The 20,753-nt window shown below is 38.0% G+C and overlaps 2 protein-coding genes across 8 annotated transcripts in view; both read right to left on the reverse strand.

The window, feature by feature from the left end:
• LOC127650601 (ceramide synthase 2-like) overlaps nucleotides 1–3,594 on the reverse strand; it is a 30,094-nt gene extending 26,500 nt beyond the window's left edge. Inside the window, exon 1 of the mRNA XM_052136112.1 lies at nucleotides 3,188–3,594. The gene's annotated coding sequence lies outside the window, so the exon portion shown is untranslated. The remainder of the gene's footprint in view (nucleotides 1–3,187) is intronic.
• A 2,633-nt stretch (nucleotides 3,595–6,227) lies between these two features.
• LOC127650598 (CUGBP Elav-like family member 3) overlaps nucleotides 6,228–20,753 on the reverse strand; it is a 52,049-nt gene continuing 37,523 nt past the window's right edge. For 4 of the 7 annotated variants that reach the window (XM_052136106.1, XM_052136109.1, XM_052136103.1 and 1 more), the window contains 9 exons: nucleotides 19,070–19,149; nucleotides 18,407–18,550; nucleotides 15,255–15,399; nucleotides 15,013–15,162; nucleotides 12,420–12,503; nucleotides 11,905–12,009; nucleotides 11,487–11,630; nucleotides 9,333–9,469; nucleotides 6,228–6,732 (listed from right to left, as the gene is read on the reverse strand). In XM_052136106.1, coding sequence (XP_051992066.1) covers nucleotides 9,342–9,469; nucleotides 11,487–11,630; nucleotides 11,905–12,009; nucleotides 12,420–12,503; nucleotides 15,013–15,162; nucleotides 15,255–15,399; nucleotides 18,407–18,550; nucleotides 19,070–19,149 — 980 coding nt within the window. In that variant the 3' untranslated portion in view covers nucleotides 6,228–6,732; nucleotides 9,333–9,341. The remainder of the gene's footprint in view (nucleotides 6,733–9,332; nucleotides 9,470–11,486; nucleotides 11,631–11,904; nucleotides 12,010–12,419; nucleotides 12,504–15,012; nucleotides 15,163–15,254; nucleotides 15,400–18,406; nucleotides 18,551–19,069; nucleotides 19,150–20,753) is intronic. The other 3 variants (XM_052136107.1, XM_052136105.1, XM_052136110.1) reach the window with 1 other exon arrangement.

Genomic DNA, 20,753 nt, shown 5'->3' on the forward strand with positions numbered 1-20,753 from the left:
CACTAAAATAATTTATTTAGCAAAATGTCCAAACTAGCAAAAGCTGTTGGGAGTGCTCATATCTTGAACTAAAATACTTGTTTATTCTTTTTCCATGCAGAGCAAGTGATTATTACAATGAAAGAAAAAAAAAAAAAAAGACAGTTGAGGAACAGTGAAGACACTCCTTGAAATCTTGCACATGATCAAAGCAAAAAAAAAGAAAAGGTGATGCAATAGTTTTATTTAACTGTTTTCCACAATAGCTGCAAGCAGTTTTTTCATCTGAACTCAATGATGCACACCTGCACATCCACATTTTTTCTTAACGTGAAAGTGTTCTGCGATTAATAACGGAAGCCTGTTTTCGTTTTCCGGTCTCGAGCGTTTCCACTCGCATCGGCATATGTTTTTAGAGTATCTCAGCTCTGTAGGTCCATACAAAGCAAGTGAATTGTGACCAAACTTTGAAGCTCCGAAAAGGCAGCATAAAAGTAATCCTTAAGACTTCATTGCTTTAATCCTTCTGAAGCAATCCAGTTGGTTTTGGGTGAGAGCAGACCAAAATATAACTCTTTCCATTGCGGTCTCTGGGTACGATTACGGGTTCAAGCACAATTACACTTCCCAATGCTTGACGTATGCGCAGTGCGCTAGATGGCTGATATCACAGTTTAAAGTGAAAAATTTGTTACATTTAAGTCCATTAAAATTAGATTGCTTCAGAAGACATGGATTAAGCCACTCGAGTCTTAAAGATTACTTTTATGCTGCCCTTATGCTTGGTTGGAGATTCTACATTTTGGTCACCATTCACTTGCATTGTATGAACCTGCAGAGCTGAGATATTCTTCAACAATCTTCTTTTGTTTTCTGGAAAATAAGGTAATTCACATCTGGGATGGTGTGATGGTGTGTAAATGATTGTCATTTATGGGTGAACTATCCCTTTAACTACTTTGAGTTGTTATGAAAGACAAAAACTGCACTAGTTAAGCCTGAACTCATTTTAACTCAAACTATCACTTCAAATGGTTGTTGTTCGCCATCAAGATTGCTCGTTTCGGTAGTTTTTACATTGCTTCTTATGGAGACCGGAAACAGAAAACAGTCCAGCGGCAAACTGTACGACATAGCGCCATGATGTCAAAAAGTGGCTCTAGATTCTTCTTAAAAAACACTTGCATTATATGACACAACATTCACCAATCGAAACATCGCGTTTACAGCAATATGCCAATACAAGTCATCCATAAACGCACTTATTGCGATTTTTAGAATAGGTGGTTAGACTTGCATAATAACGGTTTTAAAGTAAAACATGTTATGTGTCTAGCAGATGTCTTTCAATGTGACAATATCTGAAAATAGTTGTGCTTCAAGTTCAATTTGAACATACCCAACACGATTTGCTCCAGACATCATGTTTGCAAAATACAAATCTAGCACTAATCTAATTTTATAGAGTGCGTGTTTACATGCACAATCTTAACCGATTATGCTTAATAAGCCAGAAATGTTTAAGGTAATGTAAACGCCTTGAACGGTGCAGCTTTATCCGTGTAGGCTCAAACGGATTAAGCAAAAACTGATCCGTTTTCACCTATTACCCCAATTTCGTGTTGCATTTAAACCAGCCTGATCTCATGAAAAGTCGTACGTAATTTACGAGTTGGCTATTTCGTATGGTCGCACACGATGTTGTTCGCATAAACTCGTACAACTTCATTGCATGCAAATTCCCGGATGTCTAACGCGCAGTAAGTGCGAGTTCAGCGCACGAGAACATACTTATTAATAATATGCCCTTACTCAAACACCTTATCTGAACTTAACCAATCAGTAGAGTGTGTAAACATGATAGGAAGCTGTTGTGTGTGTGACAGAAGCAAGTAATTGTATTAGATGGAAACGATGTCCAGCGACGTCATCGGCTGTAATGAAAGTCGCAAGAATTCAAACAAGTGCAGTCGCACGATATCATACGAATTAGCTCAATTTAGAAAAGTCGTACGAATCCTGACGATTTTGTTGACGATAGCACCTTTACAGGTGTTGTACAGGAATCTGACTCTCCGCGATCTGATTGGTCCTCATTCTTAAAGCCCACTCCTAACACTAATAACAGTAGTGAGTCATCGGTCTCTATACTAAAGGCCACACCTACAACTAAACATCCTAGCGAGTCAGAAAACGGCACGACATTGGCGTTTTTACCGGCTTATCCAATGTGCGCATGACCGTTCACATTTTGACGTCAAAAGGAGTACCGGTTTTTTTTACAAGATTATTTTTCAGCATTTTGGTGTGCATGTAAAAGCACTCAGTGACTCGCACAGTTTTAAGGGGCCGTTCACACCGAGCGCGTCACACGCTAAACGTTACAAGCAGTGGCACGAACAGAACGCGCATCTCGAGACTCGTTTTTAACATGAAACAGCGTCCAACACACGCGGTGCTCCTGCGTGAGACGCTGAAAGAATAAATAAAAAGCGAGAATGCGGCGCAACAAAAACGTCCGCCTAGAGCAGTGGTTCTCAACCTGGGGATTGGGACCCACTAGGAGGCCTCAGCACACTTACAGAAGGGGCTCAAGTTCTTAAAATTATTTAAAATGAGTTTGAGCGAAATATCTTATAATATAAACATCTGATAGCCTACATGGGGGCCTTCGAATATTCTCGGACGATGGAGGGGTCTTGGAGTCAAAGGGGTTGAGAACCACTGGTCTAGAGCACTATTACGCACAAAACAATTGAAAAACAAAAACGTCACAGTTGTGAACGGGCCCCATAACAGCATCCGAGCGGGTTTCAAACATGGAACCCGGCCCTAAAAACCACGAAAGTGCAAACGTTTTTATTTTCCCCTCATTATCAACACCTTTCAGCCCAAAACTCGGCTGCTAGCATCGGTTTAAAGTTAAGTTACGCTTGTGAGCAACCGCTGCGATCACAACTGTGCATACTTCACATCACGCGCTACACAATTTAAGTGTGCACTTCGATTTCGCCTTTTCCGGAGTAGGCCGAGCGAGTGCAATTACGCCCCTATACATCAAACCACTGTTTTCAAAAGGTGATCGCGTCAAAAATACTAAGTGAAAAAAAAGATCAAACAATGTTTGTGAATGAAAGGGTTTCGGGGAAACGGCAGTACAACTCGATGCTCCACACAATAGCTCCGTATAACGGTATAGACTACTTACTTGCAGCAGTACGGAGAAACAAAGGTGTGAGCGCTTGAGTAGATGAGATGAATTTAGCGAAGGTGCATGGAAGTGAATATAATCACGCAGTTATTCAAGGCGATCAGTACAATCTTGACCGCTCTTCATAATCCATAATCCAGACGCACAGAACACTTTGCTTAAAATCCTGTAATGGAAAAGGGCATGGGAAGTTTGACGTTAAAGCTGTAACTCTTCCACTTTGGTAGATTTTTTTTTTTCCCCTCCCTTTTTGTTCGCTGGTTTTTATCTTATTTTTGGCACTCCAGCGACTAATCCAGACAATCAAGATGATATACGTTCCAGCACATTTCCGTGTTCAGAGTTGTGCTGGTTGTTGTTGAGAGTCGAATCGAACCAGGCGAATGAAACAGAAGAGGAGGACTAAAAAGAGCAGAGGAGTGCGCGATCCAATCTCGAGGGCGGGGCAGAAGATTCTAAAGTGACGTTTACCTGCATGTGAGTTATGACGTCTTAATATGTTGAGGAAACTCTTAAGAATGCTCTATTAACGGTAAACGACATCACTAAAATGACGCAATAGGAAGTATTAGATTTCACACATTTTAATTTCAATTCAATTCAAAGGAGTAATCTTTTAACAAAATGTTTTAAGTTTTTATTAGTTTAATTTGGTTAACTTTTACAATAATTATTAATTACATTATATTTTGTTATGGAATTGAAATGTGTAAATCATAAAAATAGGCAAAAAATATTTGTTTTGAGTTTAGGGGTGATTAAGCGCACACTAGGCAACCCAAAGTACCATAATTGTATTCTAAAGTGATTTCGCAACAGTAAACGACCCACAATTCTAATTAAAAATCAGTAAAGATTGTATATAAATATATGTTGTAATAATTTATACTTAACCTATTTATTCGAATATATATAGTATGTATATATTCTATATTTAAATACATATTTGCTTGTCTAAGGAATGTGTGGTCCAACACTGCTAATTTATTAAAGAAACATTAAAGCATTATATTAAAATGTTAAACTGTTTTAAAATGTTAAAGAGTTTAGTACAGAATGCAAATGTTAGGATGGGGTTGAATGGGGCTAAAGGTACATCTTAAATGGATAGTTCACCCAAAAATGAAAATTCTTTCATCATTTACTCACCCTCATGCCATCCCAGATGTGAAATAATTACTTTCTTCAGCAGAACACAAACTACGTTTTTTAGAAGAATATTTCAGCTCTGTAGGTCCATACAATGCAAGTGAATGGGTTCCAAAAGTTTGACACATGGAAAAGCACATAAAGGCATCATAAAAGTAATCCATATTTTCAGAAGTGATATGGTTGGTGTGGGTGAGATACAGTTAAATATTTAAGTCCTTTTTTGCTTGAAGTTCTTCACCCTGCTCAGTAGGGGGCGATATGCATGAAGAATGTGAATCATCAAAAACACAAGAAGAATGTAAACTTGATCTGTTTTTCATCCATACCTAACATATCACATCTGAATATATTGATTTAATCACTGGAGTCTTGTGGACTACTTTCATGCTGATTTATGTGATTATTTTTTTTTTTATTATTAATTCAAAATGTTGGCACCCATTCACTTGCATTGTATGGACCAAAGGAGCTGAGAAATTCTTCCAAAAATCTTCATTTGTGTTCTGCAGATGAAAGTATTTATAAACAAATGAATCTTCATTGTGATTGGATCAATCAATGTGAGCCCAGTTTAAACATTCTTCATAACAAATCGGTTCACCCAAACTTTTGATTTAATCACCTTGTACAAAGCTGAAAATAACACATTTTGTCTTAAAATAAATGTGATAAATTCAGGGATTTTCATTAGCTACATACATTTACAACATTTTGAAAATGATTAAATATTAGATAAAATTGCCTCAAAATCAACATTTAGACACTAAAATTTTACTACAATTTTACTACAATTTTCTGCAGTGCATAGTAGTAAACAAGTGTTAAGTACTGTGGTAGCTTTTGTTACTATTTAGTGTTTTGGGAGAAAATCTAATCAAATGTGTCTTTTACCCACGGAGGGTCTTAAACTCTGTTGTACCCTATAATGTAATGTAAACCACACAACGGTGTTAAACTGAATGTCATAATTTGAGGCATTATAATTCACACAACCACATACACAAACTTTGTTGAAGCAAAGTGTATCAATACAAAAGTAACTCCGATTTGAATAAACTCAGAGGATGTTATTAAGAATAAAGTTTGGTAACAGTATCTCCATGACAATAGTATTTTTCATTTTGAATCTGAACTTTACTTCACACATATCTGATGATTTCACAAAGATGCACAGACACATGCATAAATATTGTTTAAAATTTTATTAAATTTTTTTTTTTGTAATTGACCGGTTGTGAAACAACAGTTAAACAAAATAAATAGAATAATAATAATGATTGTTCAATAAGGATAATTCTGTAAATAAAATGTCTAAAAATACATGGATTCATCAGCGTTTGTGTGCCAATGATCCTCTATTTTCATAAATAATTAAAAAAATGTCCTCATCAAGAAATTGATAAATTAATTGAAAAAAGATAGAAATCAGTTCTCCTAAATAATATCAACAACAACAATCATTTTAATAATAATAATAATAATATCCCAAATGTTTAAATCTTGACCTTCATTTTAAAAGCATGATATATACAATGAAATACATTTTTAAATGTTTTTAGCTTTTGTGAATCTTCTCAAATCATCAACAATAAAAAATAAAAAATAAAAAAAACATAAAAATAAAATAAAATCTCTAACTACAGCCTTTCTGTGGTAAACTATATTCAGTTATTTTAGAGACGTTTGCAATATAGGGCCAGCAACCTATACCACAAGTCATTCATTTCCGTAAGTATTAAAATTGAAGAACTATGTATAACTGGACTCAGATTAGAGACAAAGAGCAATTTCTCCAAAATTCCCAAAGGACATTCTTTCTCTAACTACCATACCCACGATTCCTTGCTCTGATCACATTGACCCAGCCCCACCCTCCCAACCCTTTCGATATGTCTACACATGGTCCCCTTGAATTTCTATATACACATTGTAGATTGCTGCAAAAAAGACCTCAATAGGCTGCGATTAGCTCACAGAATTTTTACCCAGAAATGAAAATTCCCAGTACTGACATATTTGTGTTGGTCCCATTTTTGTGTGCATTGATGTGTGAGCCGAGGGCAGAAAGTTTGCGACCCACAAGCACACGGCACAATAGCGTGTAAAGCAGAAGAGCGGGTGGCATTGCGTCGCTAATGCATTAACTGGCTGGCTGTGCCTATTTTCAACAAATGCAGAAACTTATTGGTCCTATATTGCATACTGTTAAGGTAGTATGTTTTTATATTCAGCCGGCAAATTGTGCGATAAGTCTCTAGTAAATGTATATTTTTGTTTAAATAATCTTGGTAGGCTTTTATACTGTGGTTTTGCGAAAGTTGTTGGTCCCACAATTTGCAGCGGCGGAAAAGTGACTCGCACGTGACTCCGTTAGTTCTCTCCTTTCTTGCCTGTGAGAAAGAAAGAGAAGGAAAAAGATAGTTTAGAGAAGGTCTTTTAGTTCATCAAAAACATTCCTACTTCCACAATGTTAAACTATTGTGTGTTTGGGGAGGCTAAAGGGATAGTTCACCCAAAAAGGAAAATTCTGTCATCATTTACTCACCCTAATGTTGTTCCAAACCTGTATGACTTTCTGTCTAAATGCCAAATAATACTAAGGTTGTCAGCATTGCTGACCGGAACGTGCACAGTATTTGTGATGCAAATTTCGTCGTCAGCACAGTGTGAGGCCCAGATTTTCTCGACACACAGACAGTCCATATCCATGCGTACTAATGATGCATGCACCTACCCAACGGTACTAAAAATAAAAAGCAGTCCTGCGCAAGCATCAAACAAATAAGTTTTCGCTTGCAGTCAAAAGAGAATACCTTCAAAGGATGAGTGCTCAGCCATCTGGAACACGAAATAAGAAAAATGGCCTTAAAGGGATAGTTCACCTAAAAATGAAAATTCTCTCATCGTATGCCCTCATGCCATCCCGTGTGTGTTTGACTTTCTTCTACAGAACACAAAGACTTTTAAAAGTATATTTCAGCTCTGTAGGTCCTTATAATGCAAGTAAATGGTGACCAAAATTGTGAAGCTCCACAATGCATATAAAGACTGTATTAAGGTAATCCGTAAGAGTGGTTTATTCCATGTTTTCAGAAGCTATATGTGGGTGAGAAGCAGATCAATATTTAAGTCCTTTTTTACTATAAATGAATCCTTCCTGCCCAGTAGGTGGCGATATGCATGATGAATGTGAATCGCCAAAAACAAAAGAAGAATGTGAAAGTGGAGATTTATAGTAAAAAAAAATTTATCATTTATGTGCTTTTGGAGCTTCAAAATTTTGGCCACCATTCACTTGCATTGTTAGGACCAACAGAAATGAGATGTTCTTCTAAAAACTTTGTTTGTGTTCTGTGGAAGAAAGAAAGTCATACACATCTGGGATGTAATGAGGCTGAGTCAATTATGAGAATTTGTATTTTTGGGTGAACTATCCCTTTAACATCTCTGTGGAAGAAATAAAGTCATACAGGTTTGGAGCAAGTAAATGATGACAGAACTGTAATTTTTGAGCAAACCATCCCTTTTAAAACTGTCATCTAATTCTTACCATTCTATACACTTCCATGCAACCTACATTGTAAGTCAGTGTGTGGGTTTTGGTACAAGTATGTGTTTCTACGTTAGTGATTTTTTTAAAGTAGGGGAAACATTTCTGGCAGGCAAACAAATTTCCAACATGCACCATAGGAATTCTGGGCTGTATTGTGAATTGATATTACCATTACCTCTTGTTAAATATCTTTTTACATTTTTAAATCAATAGCTGAATATAAATAACCTGGAAATGAGAAAGTTTATATCTAGCTTATTCCTCAATAACCCAGAATTCCTACAGAGGAATGCTGTTCTGTGGTCGGCACAATGCGTCACTTTTATCACCATAACAACCACAAACTTTCACCCCAAACCTCAGCGTGAGGTTTGAGAGATATAATGAATTAATTTCCCTACCTCTCTTTTTCTCTCACGCTTATTCCCCCCACAAACACACAAAATCATTCACGCAGGCACGTACACAAGCTCGCTCGTTTGCACGAAACAGCATACCCACTAGCACAAACTCTCTTGGAATCAAATACAACCACAATGAAACCCGTCCCACCCCACATTCACAGTTAACTATAACAGCACCAACCAGACTGCATATGGGAGTATTTTCATAAGAAATAGAGTCATGACCAAACAAAACACAGAGGAGACTGATCAAAAACAAAATCCACCCAAAATTAGCATATTTAGCTTGTACATTAATGAATTTAGGTTTAGGTTTTAGTAACTCCGTGAGCTACATTAGTTACATTAGAGTAAATCACAGATGTAGTGTCAGTTATTGATCAGTATTTGTAAAAACAAATAGAGTCACAACGCACCAAACACAGTCCATAGTCACCACGGTAACCCGCCATGCACTCTCAGCATGGAGGATACATGACAAAGGGCCAAAAAACAAAAAACTGCTAATGGCAACCAATCACAGGCAGGAATATCGCCACAGCAACCAACACAGGCCAATCAACTTACAAACCAATGCTGTGGGAGGAAGGGGGAGCTTTATTGGTTGCTAGGCCACCGTAGGCATAGCGTCGTGGTCTCCGCACGAGTTATGATTGGACAGGGCAGCCTTGGGTGTGGATGAGGCTGTTTTTGTTTATTTGATTGTTTTTTTGTTTTCAGGAGAGTAAACAATGACACAGCACAAAAACAATAAATGAAAGTAAAAATTAATGAGTTTTTTTAATAACATTTTTTGAGTTAAGCGTCTCTTTAAGATACAGTATTTCATTTTTAAATATAAGGTTAAGTATTAACTGACTACTCAAAACAGGAAATTCTGCACAGCTTAGATCTGGTCACAGATTAGCATTTTATTACTTTGCATACAATGAGAAATAGATTTAAAGAGGAACTTGAAATCTGTCCTGCTATTGTAAAGACATTGTACTGGTTTTCTATTGACACCCCTCTTACACCAGGTTGTTTTACTGACCTGTAAGTTTCAGTATGGGCGGTTGGCATCTTTAGGCCTCTTCAACTGAACTTTAAGCCTCTTCATGCCAATTTGAAAGCCGTTCATGGACTGGATGGCAGCCTGAGCGCTTGCTGGGTTGTCAAAGCTTACGAAACCTACAGAACAGAGCATGTGACCCAGAAGCAAGAAATCGAAGATGAGCATTTGGAGAAAGAACTTAATTTAGTAAATGATTCTTTCAAGATCTCATGATATTTAAGTGATTGTTCACCCAAAATTTGTATTCTGTAATTTTTATTCATTCTCGTGTTGTTCCAAACCTGTATTACCCCATGTGACTCTTAGCTTTTATTTTAAAGGAACAGTTCTCCCAAAAATGAAAATTCTCTCATCATTTTTATTCATTCCTCATGTCAATCCCAGATGTTTATGATTTACTTTCTTCTGCTAACACAAACAAATATTTTTTGAAGAATATCTCAGCTCTGTAAGTCCATACAATACATGTGAATGGTGACCAAAACTTTGAAGCTCCAAAAAGGACATAAAGGCAGCATAAAAGTAATCCATAATCCAAAGACTCCAGTGGTTTAATCCATGTCTTCAGAAGCAATATGATGTTTGCGTGAGAAACAGATAATTTTTATTTTTTTTACTATAAATCTAGTAAAAAAACTAGTTTCACTATGCACATATGCACATATACAACTTCTGTCGAGTTGCATATCGCCACTTACAGGGCTGCTGTGCAAATATGATTTATTTATTCTTTTCCTTTGCTTTATCCCTCACTTTTTTCTTTCTCCTCCCTGTCCAGAATGCAAATCACAAAACACAGAAGAACAACAACTCAGTTCCCATGAATGCACATAAGAGGGTTGTTGAAAGTGTAGATATACAGTATAGTAAATGATTGATCTGTTTCTCACTCACACCTATCATATCGCTTCTGAAGACATGGATTTAACCACTAGAGTTGTTTGGATTACTTTTATGTTGCCTTTGTGATTTTTTTGAGCTTCAAAGTTATAGTCACCATTCACTTGCATTGTATGGACCAAAAGAGCTGAAATATTCTTCTAAAAATCTTAATTTGTGTTCTGCAGAAGACAGAAAGTCATACACATCTGGGATGGCACGAGGGTGAGTAAAAATTAGAAAATCCCTTTAAGCAAAGTGTAAGTCTCAGTCACCATTCACATTCATTGTATGGAAAAGAGATGCAGTGAAAGTGAATGGTGACTGAGACTAACATACTGCCTAAGGGGTAATTCAAAAGCAATAGTTTTTGTGTCCATTTGCACTGTTTTTAAATAATGTAAATATGCGCTAGTTGGAAGTCTTTGACCATCTAGTGAAGAAGCGCCACATTTTTTGATGCCATGTCAAGTTAAAAGAACTTCTGAAGTATGCATCTAGTGGCATCTGCATTCTGTTCCATTTGTTGAGCCGCATTTTGCTTTTTTTAGCACAAGAACACGTTCTGTCTGAACGGCCCTTTCATCTCCTTTTGTGTTCCATGTAAAAAGAAATTCATATGGGTTTGAAACAACGTGAGGGTGAAAATGATGATGATTTCCTTTTTGGGTGAACTATCCCTTTAATATTATTTTTTTTGACTGAAAACATACAGTACTGTGCAAAGGTTTTAGGCACTTGTTAAAAATGTTGCATAGTGAGGATGTCTTCAAAACAATATGACAAATAGTTTTCATTTATGTCTTAATGTCATACAAAGTCCAGTAAACATAAAAAAAAATCTAAATCAATATTTGGTGTGACCACCTTTGCCTTTAAAACAGCACCAATTCTCCGAGGTACATCTGGACACAATTTTTCTTGCTTGTTGTCAGATAGGATGTTCCACAGTTCTTCTATCTATTTGGCTGTCTCAATTGCTTCTGTCTCTTCATGTAATCCCAGACTGACACGATGTTCAGTGGGGGCTCTGTGAGGGCCGTGACATCTGTTGCAGGGCTCCCTGTTCTTCTATTCTAATCTTTTCTATTTGCAAAAGAAATGATTCTGATTCTAACATTTATATTTCCTATTGACACACTAAAGCTGAAGATATAAATAACCATCTTAAGACAAATTATATTGTGAAACATCTTATGTGCCTAAAACTTTTGCACAGTTCTGTATCTCCATGTCTCTTTCTCTGTTACTCACCAAAGCATTTGCTCTGGTTGGTGGCACGGTCAACAAACACCTTGGCTGAAATGACATTGCCGAAGGGCAGGAACATCTGCAGCATCTCCGAGTCAGTGAACTCCTGAGGCAGATGATAAATAAAGATATTGCAGCCTTCAGGACCTGGAGAGAGTCAGAGGAGAGAAGGTACAAGAACAGGAATGAGATATTTTGAGGGAGAGATGACAAAACCCAGGGAGGAAATACAAAACATCAGACCACATCTTGATTTCTGGAAAAAAACAAAAACATTTTGTTTTGGATCTTTGAACAGCGCACACAGCATGAGATATGGAGAACAATAATCGAGAACTATATCCAATAATAGGCTAGGGAATAAAGAAAACAGGATGTGGCTGGTCATAGTAGTCAGTGGGACAGGAAATTACATCATTACCTTCTCGTTGTTGCAGCTGCTGTGGCTGCTGTGGTTGCTGGGCAACCAAAGTGGGCTGATGTGGAAACGGTTGACCGATCAATCCATACGCAGCAGGGTATGCAGCTGTGGGCAGAGTAACGAAGTTAAACAAGAGCTCATTGTGAAGTAGCAGTTAAGTATATCTGAAATGACTGTGTCAGACCTGATGGAAAAAACAAACGGTTTAGACCAGCTAAACTGGTTCCGAACGATGACCAGTTTAAATGACCAATTAAAACTTTAGGCAGTGTTGTGCAGTTTTGTGCTGATCACCCAGCATGGCTACACTGGTCGGCCTGCAATAATGACATAATATGCAACAATTACGTTCTTAACCAGCTTCTGCCAGTAGCAGATCAACTTAGTCCTCTCCAAACTGGTCTTTATTGTTTTTTGTTTTGTTTGTTTGTGGTTTTTGTACAATTTGCACAAATGTATGCTTTCAATGCAGTTGACAAATGTCGAAATATGTTTCAGGTGTTTAAAAGCCTCACCCGTGTAGTGTTGCATGCCTGTGTATGCCTGTTGTAGAGGATCCAATGCAGGACTCTGAGCTAAAGGGGAGACAGATAATAAAACTAAACAAAAAAAGTACAGTAATGAACAAATGCAGAGGGAAAATAGCAAAGCAGACATAAAATAATTTGTAGAATATTAATATTCACAGTATTAATAATTGTAGTTAAAGGAATAGTTCACCCAAAGATGAAAATGCATAATTTACTTACTCTCGTCCCATCCCAGATGTGTGACTTTTTTTATAGAATATTTCAGCTTTGTAGGTCTATAAAATGCAAGTGATTGGTGACCAAAATTTTAAAGCTCCATAAAAACAAAGGTAGCATAAAAGTTATCCATTCACTTCAGTGGTTTAATCCATGTCTTCTGAAGCGATCTAATCGGTTTTAGGTGAGAACAGACCAAAATGAAACTCAATTTTTACTGTATCTTACCTCTAGACACAATCACGATTTAAAATTCTATTATACTTACTAGTGCTTGACACATGCACAGAGCGCTAGATGGCTGATGTCATGATTTGTAGTGAAAAAGCAGTACATTTTGGTCTGTTCTCACCCATAAATGTTTGGATCGCTTCAGAACACATTAATTAAACCTCTGGATTGTAGTGAATTATCTTTTATGCTGCCTTTATGTGCTTTTTGGAGCTTCAAAGGTCTGGTCACCATTCACTTGCATTGTATGGACCTACAGAGCTGAAATATTTTTCAAAAATTGTTTGTGTTCAGCAGAAGAAAGAAAATCATACACATCTGGGATGGCATGAGGGTGAGTAAATTATGAGAGAATTTTCATTTTTGGGTGAACTATTGATTTAATTCTTATTAATATTAATAAAGAAATCATATTAGTATTATATCATATGTAAAATCATATAATATATAAAATCATAAAATAACTTGAATAATATTACTACTATTAATTAATATATTATTTAATTAGTGTTAATATACAATTCCCAATGCGCTCTAAGTCCTTGTGGTGGCGTAGTGCCTCAATTCGGGTGGTGGAGTATGAATCTCAGTTGCCTCCACATCTGAGACCATCAATCTGTGCGTTACCGCGGAGACGTAGCACATGTGAAGGCTTCATGCTATTCTCCACGGCATCCATGCACGACTCACCACGAGAAACACACACTATAGCGACCACGAGGAGGTTACCCCATGTGACTCTACCCTTTCTAGCAACCGGGCCAATTTGATTGTTTAGAAGACCTGACTGGAGTCACTCAACACACCCTGGATTTGAACTCGCTACTCCAGGTGTGGTAGTCAGTGTCTTTCATTACTGAGCCACCCAGGCCCCCTCAAATAGTATAATAATTAGTTAATTATTAACATATTACATAACAGAATAGAAAAATAAAACAGGGTTGCTGCAAAGATTGCAAATACATTTCAAGATTTTTAAGACCTTTTGAAGACCTGAACAAATACAATTAAAACCGTATGTCTATAGCAAAACAAACCCACACAAACTCAAAATACATAATATATCACAGATTCTTTTACACAGCACATACTCGACAATATTGCACTAGGTAATATCACAATTTTGATTTTATTTCGATTAGTTATGCTGTAAACTGTCTCCTGTCTTTCTATCCCCAAATTTAAAGGGATAGTTCACCAAAAATGAAAATTCTCATGATTTACTTGCCCTCCTGGCATCCCAGATGTGTATGACTTGCTTTTTTCATCAGAACAAAAATTAAGATTTGTTTAAGAATATTTCAGCACTGTAGGTCCATACAATGCAAGTGAATGATGATCAAAACTTTGAAGCTCCAAAATCCACATAAAAGTAATCCATTTGACTCCAGTGGTTAAATCCATGTGTTCAGACACAATATGATAGGTGTGGGTGAGAAACAATATTTCAGTATATAAGATCAATATTTAATAATTTCTTATCATACATTTTCCTCTCTGTCCAGTAGGGGGTGACATGAACGAATAATGTGACTCGCTAAATACAGAAGAAGAAGAAGAATGTGAAAGCAAAAATGGAGATTGACTGAGTAAGGAGGAGAATTCATAATAAAAATACTTCTCACTCACACCTATCATATCACTTCAGAAGATATACATTTAACCATCAGTGTTAGTTAGTTCTGGAGTACTTTTATTTTGCCCTATGTGGATTTTGGTGCTTCAAAAGTTTGGTCACCATTCACTTGCATTGTGAGCACCCTCAGATCTGAGAATTTCTTCTAAAAATCTTTATTTGTGTTCAGCAGAAGAAAGAAAGTCATACACATCTGGGATGGCATGAGGGTGAGTAAATGATGAGAGGATTTTCATTTTTGGGTGAACTATCCCATTAAGACCTCTGCAAACAAATAAAGCCTTTCATACCATTTAAGTTACCTATTTTTTGACTTTTTAAAGCTTAACATTTTGAAATGTGAATTTAAGGCATATTTATACTTTTTAAGGACCCGTGGGAAGCCTGTTAAAACATAGACTGAATATAATATTTGTATGTATTATAATTTACTAGATAGTGTTACATAGTCCTATAGGCAAAATTATTTGTTTTCAGGACTGGAGAGGTCCTTACCCTGATATGGGTGGACACCATTGGTGTAGAGGGTTTCAGAGGCAGACTGGCCATTGGGTGGTCCAGGAACTGGGGTGTAACTGTTGACTGTGATTGGTGGTGGCAGAGCAGACACAGGCGTGGCAGCAATGGCTGGAGGAGTGTTCGTACCTACGGCAGAAACACCATTCATGAATAAATTAATGGATGAAATGGGAAAGCTACAAATCAACTTCTCTTTTGTGTGGTAGACTTTTATGTACCTGAGGAGGGAGTGAGTGAGGCGATGGGCGTGGCGATGATGCTGTTGGGATTAAGAGCAGCCAACTGCTGCATCTGCACCGCGGCAACCGTCGCCACGGGAGACAAATATGCAGACTGAGCCACCAAGGCCTGCTGCTGGACAAGCTGGAAAGGACAAATTAATTATAATCCAAGGCTATAGGCTTTGTACAACAGAACTACTACAACACAAACCTTTGGCATGGTTGGACTAAATACAAGTCATGTGCTGGGGATATCAGGTCAATGCCATTTCAAACTTCTGAAAATAGCAGAAAGTGTCACTTCAGCCACACTCTAAAATGTTTTCATGTCACTGCATTAGATTACGACTTTCAAATAGAGTGGCATTTATTTTAAAGACAGCTCAAGCATACTTTTCAAGCAAAACTTTTCCCAAAAAATAGGTTTTAAATGATACATTTGTGAACTTGAGGGAAAACTTACTTAAAGGGATAGTTCACCCAAAAATGAAAATTCTCTCATCATTTACTCACCCTCATGCCATCCCTGATGTGTATGACTTTCTTTCTTCAGCAGAACTCAAGTGAGGAGTTTTAGATGAATGTTTCAGCTCTTTTGATGAGAGAATTGTAATTTTTGGGTGAACTATCCCTTTAATACATCCATTAAAATTACGTCTAGTACTTGTAATTAGATTAGACTGCATTTTCACAGACAAGTTTCTCTTGTACATTCTGACCACCCAGCAGTTTTTTTTTTTCCTCTCCCCAATTTGGAATGCCAAATTTCCAATGCGCTCTATGTCCTCATGGTGGCGTAGTGGTAGTGTTTATTAATCCCCACAATCTGGGTGGTGGAGTACAAATCTCTTCAGTTGCCTCCACGTCTGAGACCGTCAATCTGTGCATCTTATCACGTGGCTTTTTGGGCGCGTTACCGCGGAGATGTAGCACGTGGAGGCTTCATGCTATTCTCCGCGGCATCCACGCACAACTCACGACACACCCCACCAAGAGCGAACCACGTTATTGCGATTACGAGGAGGTTACCCCATGTGACTCTACCCTCCCTAGCAATTTGGTTGCTTAGGAGACCTGGTTGGAGTCACTCAGCACCCTGGATTCGAACTCTAACCTAATATTGTGTAGGCCCCCCTCGTGCCACCAAAACAGCACCAACCACATCTCAGAATAACATTATGAGATTATATTCTTCTCACCACAATTGTACAGAGCGGTTATCTGAGTTATTGTAGACTTTGTCAGTTCAAACCAGTCTGGCCATTCTTTGCTGGCCCAACAAGGCATTTCCGTCCACAGAACTGCCGCTCACTGGATGTTTTTTTGTTTTTGGCACCATTCTGAGTAAATTCTAGAAAATTCTGAAAATCCCAGAAGATCAGCAGTTACAGAAATACTCAAACCAGCCTGCCTGGCACCAACAATCATGCCATGCAATTATCTCATCAGTCAATCATGTGGCAGCAGTGCAGTGCATAAAATCATGCAGATATCATGCAGGGTCAGGAGTTTCAGTTAATGTTCACATCGACCATCAGAATGGGGAAAAATGTCTCTGTGATTTGTACCGTGGCATGATTGTTGGGGGGATGGGGTAGGGAGTACCCAATAATCAAAACACTCAAGTACAACCCACCAATATTTATACCATGATCAATGGAAACTCTGTAAATGCTTCATGCTGAAACCCCCCCAATGTTCAAGCCAAATATACATGCTTGTACAGGACTATCCTACCTGAAGTCAAGTTTAGACGAGTCATTTTATTTGTATAGAGCTATTCACAACACAATCGATTCAAAGCAGGAAATCGTGCATTGACAAAAACAAAACAAAATTGAAACTGTAATATCTATAATGTCTTAGGGGGCTTTCACACTTGGTTCGATTGCCTGTTCCGAACCAGAGTTCGATTGCTCCCCCCTCCCCCCGATGGACTGTGTTCACATTATATATTTGTATCCGAACCGTGGTACGCTTGCGTCGTCAAGCTGCAGCTGGTGCGTAATCGTGTTGCTTGATAACCGCGAAATGAAAAGGCGTCAAAATTCAATGAATAGACTTGCTCGGTTCACATTTGTTCTTCTTTTTTTTAACCTTTGGTTTTGTTTTCAACATCAAGATACAGAAACACACTTGCGTCTGTCTGCCGCAAAAATACTGAAATCGTTCAAAAGACAGCGGCTGTCCGCCGAAGACAATTTTTGCGAAGGCAAGCAGAAATCATCTCTCTGCTTGCAGTGCGTGTGCGAAAGTACCACGCACGAAAGTAAACTCTTTCCACTCATTTTGAAAGTGACGCGTGTGAGACTGACGACCACATTATTCGTCATCAATAGCGGTTCACTTCCGCGGTTTGGTTCGATTGCGTTCATATCAGCAGCGAACCGTACGTACCCCAGACCACCTTTTTAAGCGGACCCGAGTACGGTTCGCGGGTGCGCACCCGAGTTCGGAAGACAGCGTTCACATCATCCAAACGAACCGAACTCTGACGTCATTCGAACCGGGGTGCGTACCAAAAGTGCTAGTGTGAAAGCCCCCTTAGTGATCATTGTGTAGTTTTAATAAATATGATTGTAAAATAATAAAATAAAATAATTAAATAATTATTATTTATAGCCCCCCTGTTGATGTGCAAGATCAAATATTCAAAAGGTAGGATAGAAGTAATCCAAAAGTAATAATATTAGATTACCTATAATATATAATCCAAGAGATTACATTACCGATTAAAATTGTAGTCATGGAATACATAATCATACCAGATTACAATTCAGAAGTAATCTAAGCACTGTCAGTAAGTTACAAGTAACTGCAATACTTAAAAAGTGAAGTTTGTTCTGAGAAAAGCTCTTTGTTTACAGATGCCACCGAGTTTCATATTTTGTTCTCTAATGCAATGACGTTCATACATTTTTTTAAGTGTCGCTTAAGTGTCAATTTAAGCGACACAATTGTCCAAAAACAATTCACACTTCCATGGATATTCAAGGCAATTAGTAGAACAATGCAAAATTATAAAGCTTTATTTTAGCTTAAAAATACATACTGTGTAGAGACTAATATTACTCAGTTTATGTAATTTAATTATATTAATGGGCCAGATTTTGCTATGTGTATAGGTTTAGTGTGGCTTTAGCACTCACTGCCTGTGTGTAGGCGTTGTATGCGCCCAGGTGTAGACTCATGGGACTAATGACACCCAGCTGAGAGGCCACCTGCTGCATACGCCTGATCCCTCTCTCCTTCTCTGTGTCGGCAAACTTCACCACCAGACTCGAGGACGCACCCTGTAGGGATTAAAATCATTTAAATGATCTAAAATCATTAAAGGGTTTGTTCATCCAAAAATGAAAATTCTGTCATCATTTGTTCCAAATCCACTTTCTTCCGTGGAACATAAAAAGAGATGTTAGGCAGAATGCTCCGTCTCAGTTACATTCACTTTCATTGTATATAAAAAAAAAGATGCATTGAATGGTGACTGAGGCTGTCATTCTGCCTAACATTTCCTTTTGTGTTCCACATAAAAGAGAAAATCATTCGGATTTTGAACGACATAAGGTTGAGTAAATGATGGCAGAATTTTTATTTTGAGTGAACTATCCCTTTAAATAAGGGACTTATCATTGTAAACTGCATTGTGGGTGTTGTTAAAACAAAGCACAAAGACGTTGCATTCTATCAGTGAGTGAGTAGCAACATAATGCACAATGTTACACTGTGTTGTATTATGTTTGTAGGTGTGACTGTGGGAGGAATCTTACATTCTCTGAGTTTGTAAGTCACCCAGATAGAAATAAACTAACCGGGAGTGTGCGGCTGCTGTGTAGAGCACTGATGGCCGCTTGCGCTTCTGCATTATTCTGATATTTTACAAATGCACAACCTGCAACACAAATCACATTATTAGACAAGGCCAAAGCAGTGCAGCAAATGCATTAGGGAAACATTTAGCAATCCAAAACAATGCATCAAGTGAGAGTATTTAAACGTCCAATTAAACAAAATAAAAATGAAAAACAAGCTCCATTTGGTCTAAATGGCCACATCATTTCCCTTGGCCTACATATGTACATATGGTAGTGTAAAGAGAAGCACAGTTAATGATTTACTATGGCAGGTGCATCTGTTCCTGTTAACACTCAAACGTAATTACCCTCGGCACACACATCCATCACTTCGCAAATCACAGTCAGCCGAACGGACTATCATTCATTAGCTGAAATGCACATGCATGAATGAACACTCCCTGCATCAAAGGATGCTACAACATTGTACTACAACAATGCTCATACAGATGTGCTTTACGTTCTGTAATCTTAGTCGTAACCAGCATTACAAATCAAAGACAACTGATAACAAGTAGAACAACTTATTTGTAACAAACGTGCAGTTAATTTGCCTCAAATAGTTTGCCACAAAGCTCATTTTCATTTGGTAAACTACTCATTTGTAGATTGCAGAAAACTTGTGGCACTGGCAATGTTCGGAAAACTATTGCGAGGGCACGCAAAACTATTGCGAGGGAACGCAAACTATTGCGAGGGAAAGCAAACTATTGCGAGAGGGCACGCAAAACTATTGCGAGGGAACAAAAACCTATTGCGAGGGAACAGCAAACTATTGCGAGGGAACAGCAAACTATTGCGAGGGAACAAAAACTATTGCGAGGGAACAAAAGCTATTGCGAGGGAACAAAAACCTATTGCGAGGGAACAAAAAACTATTGCGAGGGAACAAAAAACTATTGCGAGGGAACGGAAAACTATTGCAAGGGCACGCAAACCTATTGCGAGGGAACGCAAACTATTGAGGCGGAACAAAAAACTATTGTGAGGGCACGCAAACTATTGAGAGGGAACAAAAAACTATTGCGAGGGAACGCAAACTATTGAGAGGGAACAAAAAACTATTGCGAAGGAACGGAAAACTATTGCGAGGGCACGCAAACCTATTGCGAGTGAACGCAAACTATTGAGAGGGAACAAAAACTATTGCGAGGGAACAAAAAACTATTGCGAGGGAACGGAAAACTATTGCGAGGGAACGCAAACCTATTGCGAGGGAACGCAAACTATTGAGGCGGAACAAAAAACTATTGTGAGGGCGCGCAAACTATTGAGAGGGAACAAAAAACTATTGAGAGGGAACAAAAAACTATTGCGAGGGAACGGAAAACTATTGCGAGGGAACGCAAACTATTGAGGTGGAACAAAAAACTATTGTGAGGGCACGCAAACTATTGCGAGGGAACGGAAAACCATTGTGAGGGAACGAAAAACTATTGCGAGGGCACGCAAAACGATTGCGAGGGAACAGCAAACTATTGAGGCGGAACAAAAAACTATTGTGAGGGCACGCAAACTATTGAGAGGGAACAAAAAACTATTGCGAGGGAACGGAAAACTATTGCGAGGGAACGGAAACCTATTGCGAGTGAACGCAAACTATTGAGAGGGAACAAAAAACTATTGCGAGGGAACGGAAAAC

The sequence above is a fragment of the Xyrauchen texanus genome, chromosome 10 (assembly GCF_025860055.1).
Source record: "Xyrauchen texanus isolate HMW12.3.18 chromosome 10, RBS_HiC_50CHRs, whole genome shotgun sequence".
Classification (NCBI taxonomy): Eukaryota; Metazoa; Chordata; class Actinopteri; order Cypriniformes; family Catostomidae; genus Xyrauchen; species Xyrauchen texanus.